Source organism: Momordica charantia, assembly GCF_013281855.1.
Source record: "Momordica charantia cultivar OHB3-1 chromosome 8 unlocalized genomic scaffold, Mcharantia_2.0 BLBB01000008.1, whole genome shotgun sequence".
NCBI lineage: Eukaryota > Viridiplantae > Streptophyta > Magnoliopsida > Cucurbitales > Cucurbitaceae > Momordica > Momordica charantia.
In genome coordinates this window covers 3,311,147-3,321,084 of record NW_028275166.1, presented here as the reverse complement: position 1 = coordinate 3,321,084, position 9,938 = coordinate 3,311,147, and the positions used below count along the sequence as shown (strand labels likewise).

The following is a 9,938-nucleotide window of genomic DNA, read 5'->3' as shown; positions in this document are numbered from 1 at the left end:
GGCGTGTATCGTCAACAGATTCAATTTCTTAAACTTCTTTTGACGATGAGTTATTTTTCTTATGTTTATCGGTGGATTTATTATTCACTCTTTCATTCTCTTCATTAGACTTTGTATCGTCCTTTAAAACATTAAAAAATTTATCAAAATTAAAAAGTCAATAAATATATATATACCAATTAAAGAAAAATCAAAATTAGAATTCAATACACGTATATATCATCATGAAACTCAATTGTGTCAAATACATGTATATACCAATTCAACAATTAACAAAATACGAAAGTCAATACATGTATATACAACTATATAACTCTAATATCATAAGTAGAATGTCAATACATGTATATACCAATAATTACCTCACTAACACGTTCTTCCTCAACTATCTTGAGATCCTTTCATTTTCTTGAAATATACGAGTACAGTTAGCTCAGTGAATCTAATTTGTAAATATTAGTGTAAAAATTAACAAACAAGAAATATATAAACTACTGCATCTATACATCTTTTTCACTTTCAAAGTTGATTTTGCATGATTCCTTTTAACGTTCTGTTATACCAGTAGCTTTTAATCATTGTCGAGATGTTCATCCTCTAACTTTTACCATACCTATAGATTTTATTTAGAATTTAAGCTATATAAATATAGTAAATCTGTTGTAGTTGTAGATATATACTTCTGAGATCTAGTTATAAACAAAAGACACATGTTAGTCCCACACGTATTTTTTTTAAATATCCTAAAATATAGGGAAACCAAAAATATCTTTTTAAATACCCAAATCTGAACAAAGGGTCTTACCTTCCTCGAACAGTTGCTAGAAGATGGAAGTTGGGCGGCAGATTGGAAACATATCGAAGTGGCAGCAGGTGGATCTAGTCTGGGGCGACCGGCGGATCGTATCGGCTTGGGTGAATCTAGTCGGGCGGCGGGACGGTAGATCTGGTTTGGGACGTGGCACATCAAGCAGATATGGTACGTGTTGCAGCCAGCGGGGAGGGTGGTGGCGGTTGGGTGCGGCTGCGACGGGTCTAGTTTTTGTTCGTGGACGACGACGTGAAGGTGAGCGGCGCACGGATCTGCTTCGTGAGGTGAGCAGCGAGACGGGATGAGGTCTTGAAGGTGGGCGGTGGGATGGCGGCTTGCGGATCTACTTCGTGAGGAAGACGATGGTTGTGAGGCGCATGAAGTTGCGAAACCCTAACTTCTCTAACTCAAGTCGAGAAGTAAATGATAATTTACCTAGTAATAATCTTATTTATCCCCTTATTTTAGAATTTTAGAGGGGTAAATTTTCTACCCAATGCATTTTTAATAATGTTTTCTTAAATTAACTTTCAAATTCTGATTATCAATTTTAAATTAGATTTAAGTTAATTATTTAAATTTGATTCATTGATAGAATTGATTCCCTAAAATGAATATTTGTCTACAATTATTAATTTTAGCCATGCCTGCAATTGCCTCTTATGAGTCTTTCAACTTTTAGCCGGTGATTGGAGTGGGCTGGACTTGCTTTGTTTGCTAACCTTGTGGCCTGTCGTGGCTTTTGCGTTTTCTCAAAGCCCATTAACTTACTTACACATCTATATGAGCTTGTACATGGCCCAATTTTGATATGTCTTTTCTTTTTCCTTTTTTTTTTTCAAAAACAATTTTATTCTAATTATATTACTCTACTCTACTTGAATTACATACTACAATTGTACCTACTCTTCTATGAATTTTTTTTTTGGCCAAAAAATATATCATTCCATGCTCACATTTTGATGTTTATTACCATATTCCTATAATATCTATGATCTTTTGAATTTGAGTTCCTAGACCATCATTCTAGCATTTTTGCCTATGCTTTAATTTTATTATTATTATTTTTTGGTTAAAATATGGTTCAAGATAACAAGAGAGAGACTAACATGGTTATATCTAAACTAATCAAAGCATTAATAACTTATTTAAAGGTCATAAGCTTGAATTCACCCACATCCTTGTTGGGCTAAAAAGCCATGGATAATACTTTATTAATTATTAATATAATAAAATGTTTCCGAGTTAACACTATTTTTAAGTTGTCTCAAAAGTGGTTGGTTTAAAGGATTAATGTCTAAATTTATATAATATGAAACCGAGAAGCTTGAATTTGTATGGGTTGTGATTGAGTGGTGTTTGGGGAAGGGAATACCCTGGACACGTGGAGGACCCCTATTGGTGCTCCAAGATGGCTCATGAGTCATGCCCAGCTCGGATAGCCGAGATGGCCGCCACTCACGTCGACTAATGCTAAGTGTGAGGGCCGAGGTGAACCTGGCCCAGGTCCGACCTACCGAGGAGCTCGGTAGGGGCCGATGTGAGCAACTGTCAGCGGCGTGATTATCGGGCGTAACCGTCGGTCCTGAGATTACCGGGTGTAACTGACGGTCCCGAGATTATCGAATGCAACCGTCGCGAGATTAGCGGGACTACCACCCATAAGTAGAGGGCCTCACTCCACGATCAGGTACGAAGATTTCTGACCTCGAACTAAACTGGGAATCCGACTTATACTGACTTGATCGTCGGAGTACTCACCTTTTTGTGCAGGTCCGCCCAAGTATTCAGATCGATCCGGAGACCGAGTTCGAGCTGCAATCTGAAATACACTGTTGTGCATATCCTTGCATAAACAAGTGGGTAGAACAATAGATTATAAAAACTTGAGTCTATATAACACGTATTTGATTTGTGAGTTTGTGAAAATTTAAATAATTTATAAATTTTAACAAATTTATCTGAAAATATGGAAATGAAAAGAGGGAAAAAAGAGCATGTTTAATTGTTTATACATTCAATTGTTACAAGGCAGAGTGATTACAAAAGAAGTAGAAATTATAATACCAGATGTGACCAAAAAACCCAAATGAAGGATTGGTATTCCAAATTTGAGCCCTAGGGAAGAGAAATGGATTTAAACGGGAAGGACCTTCTTGACGATCTCGTCGCTGAGAGCGGCGATTTGGGCGTCGAGGGATTTAATGGTCTCCTCCTTCTGATTCTCCAAATTGGCCAACGCCTCCTGCAACTCCGCATCAATTCTCTTCCTGCCCTCCGCAAGCTTCTGCTCCACCTCCGCCTGAGTTTCCTTCTTCATCTTAGTAAGGGCGGCGGAAATCTCTGCCCTGGCTGCCCTCATGACGGCGGCGGCCTGCTCGTCCAGCTGCTTGACCTCCCCGGAGGTGTCCTTGACGCTGTTGAGCTTCTCCTTGATGGCGGCGTCTCTGTCGTCCATGAACTTGCCGAGAGGGGAGAAGTAGATCTTGTCGAGGGCGACCATGAGGAGCAGGAACTGGGCCATCATGATGGGGAGAGTGAGGTTGAAGTCGAACAGGGCGGCCTTCTCGATTTCCTCGGCGAGGGAAGGGGGCGCGAAGGAGAGCGATGTGGCGGCGAAGAGGGAGAGGGATTTGAGAGTGGAGGATGAGAGGGCCGCGAATTGGGGCTTTCTAAGGAGTAATTGGTTTAGGGTTTTGGGGAGGGGGAGAGCGAATTTTGGCTTGGTGGAGATGGAAGGTGGGGAGAGGGGCTTCGAAGAGGCCATGATCACGTTCGCCATGGCTACTGAGCTTGAGCTTGAGCTTTGAGTGAGATGCTAATGGCGGATCTGGAAGCAGAGTGTGGGAGCGGCAATGCGGTGGAGAAATCGGATGGAAAGGGGAAGACGCTCGTTGATTGGGGGTATCGTATCGCTATCTCATTCTTCGCCACACAAATTGATAAGGCTGTTCTGTGGCTCAGTGGTGGGAGGAAGAAATCTTCGGATGTTTTCGCACGTGATATGCGCGTGCGCTGGTTTCTTTTCAATGTGGGGTGGATTGGGCTGGGCCCCATTGTATCTTACTTGGGCTTCTTCTTACCTAAACTGCAAGGTATGGCCCTTTTTCCGACCCAATTATATTTATCATTCGTATTTCGCGATTTAGTAGATGTATCTTGTAATTCAAAATAATGAAATATAAATTATAATTTATTTACTTGTGCAATCGTAACATCTGACAGTTTGGCCGAGTGGTCTAAGGCGCCAGATTTAGGCTCTGGTCCGAAAGGGCGTGGGTTCAAATCCCACAGCTGTCATTTTTAATATTTTTATCCCACGACTGTCAGTGGATTGGGCCGGATCTTATCTTTCTCGGGCTTCTCCCGAAATTGCAAGATATGGCCTTTTTATCGGCCCAACTAATGTGATCCAAGGTACCTTTATTTACCTCTCTAATCTGTGATTTTAAATTATTCATTAATTTAATTTGACTAAACATTTATTTATTTCAACAATTCTGACAGTTTGGCCGAGTGGTCTAAGGCGCCAGATTTAGGCTCTGGTCCGAAAGGGCGTGGGTTCAAATCCCACAGCTATCAATTTTTATCCTTTTATCCCACGGCTGTTAGTGGATTGGACCGGATCTTATCTTTCTCGGGCCTTTTACCGAAATTGCAACACGGCCTTTTTATAAGCCCAACTAATGTGATCCAAGGTACATTTATTTACCTCTCTAATCTTTGATTTTAAATTATTCATGAATTATTCTTCAAAAAAGATTAATATCTATCTATCTATCTATCGTTTTATTAATCGTTTCAATTATTTTAGCAATTCTGACAGTTTTGACAGTGGTCTAAGGTGTCAGATTTGGACTCTAGTCCATGTCAATTATATATAACTATAATTTTATAGAATTACATATAACATTTTGAATATTAGAATTCATATTCTACTCGTCTGCAGATTTTCATTTTCTGTTTTTAGAATATCCTCTTATAAGTTATGTAAATCTCGTAATCTATTTTTAGTTTTGTATTTTTACAAAATATCTAATAAATAACACATGTTGGATTTTACAGAACGTGTATTAACAAATATTTGTTATTCGAATGGGAATGAATTTGGAATGACAACAAACGAGGTACTGTTTAAATAAAACTTGTACCACTTTTTTTCTATATCTGTTTTATATTATTAAAGGTAAATCCTTTGAATTGCCATTTTCTATGAACAGCCCTAAACTATTACTATAATTTATGAATAAGACCAAAATAATTGGCTCCATACTGCCATTTATTCTTTTCTTCTTTTTTTCCTACCAATATTTAGTAAGTAGGATGAATGATTAAAGTGATCAAAATTGTTCTCATTCTATGTATATATGTAATATCATTATTGTGCATTAAAAGACTTGAGTTTTTCAAGACAAGTTTGAATGACCATATTATTGGCACATGATCTCTTCTGTTACCTCTTCTTGTACTAAATTTGGCTAAAAACAAAATCTCAGTTTAGAGAATAATATTTCTTAAGTTTCAAGTAATCATTTTTTCGTTAATCTAAGATTACATTATTGGACAAGTGATTTGACTTGGTTAGAAGGATTTGTCATCCTAAAAGTACAAGATTGGTACTTTCCTACCTTAAGAATCCAGAAGACCAAATGATGTATTTAGCCTATGAAATGTCTTTAGGACAAAAATTTTTATAAAAAAAAAATATTGTGAACATATTCCACGTCGATTAGAAGGGGGAAAATTAATTTATGGCATATGAATCATAACGTCAGAATTATTTAGGATGAAATCAGAACCAAAGCTAGATGGACAATACTATGTTATCTCAACAATTTGAATTTATTAATTATAGAGAGGTAAAATAAAGTTTTAAAAGTTTCAATTTAGTACGTGGCTGATGTGATAATAAGTTGGTGTTGTTATTTTTTATTTAGTTTTTATGAAGTTCAATAAAAAAAAAACACTCAAAATCGATTCTATCTAAAACTAAACCAAACAAGAAGATCGGATCCCTAATAATCTTCAGATTCTTCACATCCTAGGCATGTTTAGCAATTACATGTGCAATTTTGTTAGCATCTCATCCAATCTTTGTTATTTTGACCGCACCAATGTCTTTCGTGAGAGTTTGTATTTCACCCACAGTCCATCAAATTTTTGTTAGATCCACTCTTTCGTGAAGCAATAGTCTTGCTAACTTCCCACGAATCAATTTTCAGATAAATTAGGTAGCGTACATAATTTCACGTCTTCTTCATCCTTTCCAACATCGTCATTACCTTCAATGTTTTGATATTTCTCTTTTCCTTGACAAAGTCGGTGTCGGCCTAGTTTTTGACTACTGAAGTTGAGGGAGAAACCACTTTGTTTTTAGGTATGGGTATGAGGAAGAAACCACTTTGTTTCTTTTTGTACATGTCTCTTAGTTGGTTTTTTACTCGGATTTTTTGGATTGCTATTTGTGTGAATGAAAATGTATTGAAGTTGTTCGATATTAAAGTTGTTGAGAATTTAAGTGCATTAATTGATTGCATTAGAGTTTAGTATTGAATGAAAAAAAGATTCAAAATTGTGTAGAGACGAGTAGAGAGATTTAAACAAATCACTTCTAAAATCACAAAGAAAAAAAAAGGCCCTAACTACAAAGAAGAACTAAATTGTGAAAATGAAAATAATTGGTCGGTTGGGTTGGTGGGGCCCTCCCTTTGCCCTCGCTCCCAGTCGCAGTCACTTAAAACTTTGAAATTTGAATGCTCCCCCCAATGGTACTCACGTGGACTTCACGAGCCCACCGTTTGATTCCCGCCACGTGACACCACCATTGCCGTGTCGAATATTTCAATTAAATTATTGTACCATACCCTAACTATTTTTTTTCCCGATTAATAACCGTAAAGTTTAGGTTCAAAAGAATTTAGGAGGCAAATTTGGGATGACATTTTGTAATAATCCGTCCAACAGTTACGTTCCCCATATAGGCAATGCAAGCCAAGAAAAAATTATTATGTTAGCCACTAAAATCTCACCCTTGTCAAAATTATTCCTGATCCCAATTAGAGACCACCGTTTTTGTTTTGTATTTTAGATGAATCCTGGTCATTCTTGCATTTCAACTCTCCTAAACTATATTTTTGGGTTTGAGTTAGGCCGTTGCACTCTTGCCTCACCTCTTAGTAAAGTAAGCCGACGAACAAGACTCCTAGGACGTTAGAGGTTGTTATGCTTGGTGGCCAATTCGAAGGGGTCGAAGTTCGACATAGAGCTTTTTGATGGTTAAGTTATAGCAGTATTGGTCGAGGTGAGAACTATGAGACTTTATGAACGATACCAAAAACAAAATCAGGAGAATAGAGAAAGTAATATAATTAAGACACGTGGGTGGTGGTCCTTTATCCTTTGACAAAAGCCATATTCATGCACTTGGCAACTAAAACAGAAACATTTGAGAGGTAGACGACAAAAATAAGGGATTAATACTGAAGAGGCACACGCCCCCTCGATCTGTATGATCTCCCATTGCCACCCTATTTCCCGACTCTCTGTAAATGCCTCTCCTTTTTGTTCCCTATATATATATCGCCCCATCTTCTGCTCCTTTTTCAACTCACTCTCTCTTTTCAATGGAGCTCCAACTTGGCCTCGCTCTTCCCCTTCACACTCAAACCCTCAAACCTAAGCCTAAGCCTAAGCCTGCTAATTCTCCACGCTCTACAAACCCCCTTTCCCACACATTGCCTTTGCCTTTGCTCTCTTGGAACCACAACCCCAACGACGAAGATGAACACAACAACCCCACACCCACACACTTCTCCACTCTTCACCAGTGAGTACAAACTTAACTAAACTAAACAACCCTCTTTTACATTACTTTTAAATTTTACGTTTTTACACGTTTTTAAAAGTTTCTGTTGTGAGGGACGTACAATATGTTCATTATATTGCATTGATGACATGATGATAGGGAGGATGAGGATGAAGACAAGAACCGGGTAGTGGGGTGGCCGCCCGTCGAGTCATGGAGGACCAAGGCGTTTCACTGCCGCCCTCACCTGCCGCCGCCGCCGCCGCCGCCGCTGAATTGCCGTCGTCCAGTAGCAGGACATCGCAGTTTGTTCGTGAAGGTGAAAATGGAGGGTGTTGCAATAACGAGGAAACTTGATCTCGGCCTCTATCACTCTCATAACTCCCTCAAAAATGCCATAATCTCCATGTTCGCTCCATGTAAATTACCAACTTTCAAAAGGGGTTCCCTTTAATTTTGTTCAATATTAATTTTACGTAATTAATACTAATAATTATTTGTTATAGCAGATCAAGGGATTGATCATAACAACGGTTGGGATTTTACGGTGATCTACGAAGACAAAGACGGTGATTGGCTTCTAGCAGAAGATCTTCCATGGAAGTGAGTTTTACAATTCTACTTAATTAGGGGAATATGAAATAAAGCAAAGGGCTAATTATTATTTTTATTTTTGCAGTTCCTTCGTGGAGTCTGTGCAACGTCTCAAGATACTGGTGCGGAAGAGAAACGAAGGAGAATGAAATTTACGTATATACCACCCGTATTATTTCCGACATTTTAGTATTTATATGAGAATATTTTACTTTTATAAGTGTCTGTATTATATAAAATGACATAATGTTTTTTTTTCCTTCTTAATTAGTATTAGGAAATGGAATCATGTATTCGGCTTCCCATAATATAATAGAAATATTTTTGTCTGGTAAAACTGTGGAGCTATGTGGTCGAAAATATTCTATCAAAAAGTTTATGTGGAATCATTCTCACTCTCTTTTTTCTTTCCGAAATATGTTAAAGTAAAACGAGAAGGAAAAAAAAAACTTCTTTTTCACTGCGATTAATTACTCTCTCATCTCTTCTTCTTATTTTCCGTTATTTAACTTTTTATTTTATTTTAAGCTTTAATTTCTCTTAACAAATTAATTGCTTCATCTCATCTCTCTCCATGCCCCAATTATAAAAATTGATTTTTTTCTCTTCTCTGAATAAAAATATTGAAGTTTCTAAAATTATAATGTGAAGATTTTTTTTTTATTTATAGATATATCATTGTTTTCCATTATAATTATGAATATTTATAAGGTTATTTTATTCAAAAATATATATTATTATGAATTACAATTCAATTTTATATACATGTAAAGCGTTATGTGTTGATATAAAACAAATTTAAGAATTCTAGACTTAAACAATTAAATACATAAATCTAATCTTAATTTCTGAGTGAAGAATATTTATTTTTTTAAAAGATTATTGTTTTCTTTTATCCATATTTAAATAATGGTAGTTACATATATATGATTTTCAACGTGTGATTTCTATTAGTAGTTTATAATTTTAAGCCAACAAATTTTTAATTAAAATAATATATTTGATTTTCAAATTAATAATATTCCAAGTAACAAAAATATAAATTGTATTTTATTTTCAATTAGTAAAATAAATAATATTTAAATTAAATTAACTATATTAAATAAAATGTTTAATTTTTTTTTTTTTTTGGGGGAGGGGGTAAGATGAGGTGCAGCGACTGTGACCGTTGAGGCGTTGAGTGGTTGTTTTGGGCCCCAGGACCATTAGGAATGTTGGAGAAAGTGAGGAATTAGTAGGGCCGGAGGAAAGCCAGCCCATCACCTAAAATTTCCTGTTGGGTTGAGAACGACATTTCAGTGGGTGTTAACCATCGCAAGCCTGCGATGTGAATGTAATACCGACCAATTTTCAACGTTACATCGTCGCCTAAACGTTGTTTCATTCGACATGTCGTCCCTCCCGATGCTATGGATTGTTTGTTTCATATCGATAATTATTGAATAATAATTACATGCAACTTGCCAAGTGGTTGGATTTTTTCCTTTTATTATAATTTAAAATTATGTCAGAAGTAAAAATTTCAACCAACAATATTTTGATTAAAATATCAATTAAAAATGAGATAATGTCTTCGTACAGCTGTTTTAGAAATTTGTTTACACAAAAATCTAAAATTTTCTAATTTTACACTTTTAGATTTCTGCATTTTAATTTCGATTTTACTCTTATTTATTGCGTTTATATTTATTATAATGAGTCTTTTATTTAAATGCAAAAGATTAATAT

General features: G+C 36.3%; 2 protein-coding genes and 2 non-coding genes across 4 annotated transcripts; 3 read left to right on the top strand and 1 right to left on the bottom strand.

The window, feature by feature from the left end:
* Positions 1-2,787: 2,787 nt before the first annotated feature.
* PDE334 (ATPase, F0 complex, subunit B/B', bacterial/chloroplast) lies at positions 2,788-3,771 on the bottom strand. The gene has a single exon (XM_022275735.2). The coding sequence runs from the start codon at positions 3,591-3,593 to the stop codon at positions 2,949-2,951; it is 645 nt and encodes a 214-aa protein (XP_022131427.1). The 5' UTR covers positions 3,594-3,771; the 3' UTR covers positions 2,788-2,948.
* A 260-nt stretch (positions 3,772-4,031) lies between these two features.
* On the top strand, positions 4,032-4,111 carry TRNAL-UAG (transfer RNA leucine (anticodon UAG)). Its single transcript has one exon. It is a non-coding gene; the product is annotated as a tRNA-Leu (tRNA).
* Positions 4,112-4,313: 202 nt separating this feature from the next.
* On the top strand, positions 4,314-4,393 carry TRNAL-UAG (transfer RNA leucine (anticodon UAG)). The gene has a single exon. It is a non-coding gene; the product is annotated as a tRNA-Leu (tRNA).
* Positions 4,394-7,342: 2,949 nt separating this feature from the next.
* LOC111004766 (auxin-induced protein 22D-like) lies at positions 7,343-8,587 on the top strand. The gene is made up of 4 exons (XM_022275945.2): positions 7,343-7,637; positions 7,776-8,035; positions 8,126-8,219; positions 8,296-8,587. The coding sequence occupies exons 1-4, from the start codon at positions 7,360-7,362 to the stop codon at positions 8,357-8,359; spliced, it is 696 nt and encodes a 231-aa protein (XP_022131637.2). The 5' UTR covers positions 7,343-7,359; the 3' UTR covers positions 8,360-8,587.
* The last annotated feature ends 1,351 nt before the right edge of the window (positions 8,588-9,938 follow it).

What these genes read in the sequence shown, in the direction of transcription:
- PDE334 (XM_022275735.2), bottom strand. Translation starts at nt 3,593, where the DNA reads ATGGCGAACGTGATCATGGCCTCTTCGAAGCCCCTCTCCCCACCTTCC.
- LOC111004766 (XM_022275945.2), top strand. Translation starts at nt 7,360, where the DNA reads ATGCCTCTCCTTTTTGTTCCCTATATATATATCGCCCCATCTTCTGCT. An exon ending in CACTTCTCCACTCTTCACCA is followed by an intron (nt 7,638 to 7,775) that starts GTGAGTACAAAC and finishes ACATGATGATAG; the next exon opens with GGAGGATGAGGATGAAGACA. An exon ending in GCAGAAGATCTTCCATGGAA is followed by an intron (nt 8,220 to 8,295) that starts GTGAGTTTTACA and finishes TTATTTTTGCAG; the next exon opens with TTCCTTCGTGGAGTCTGTGC.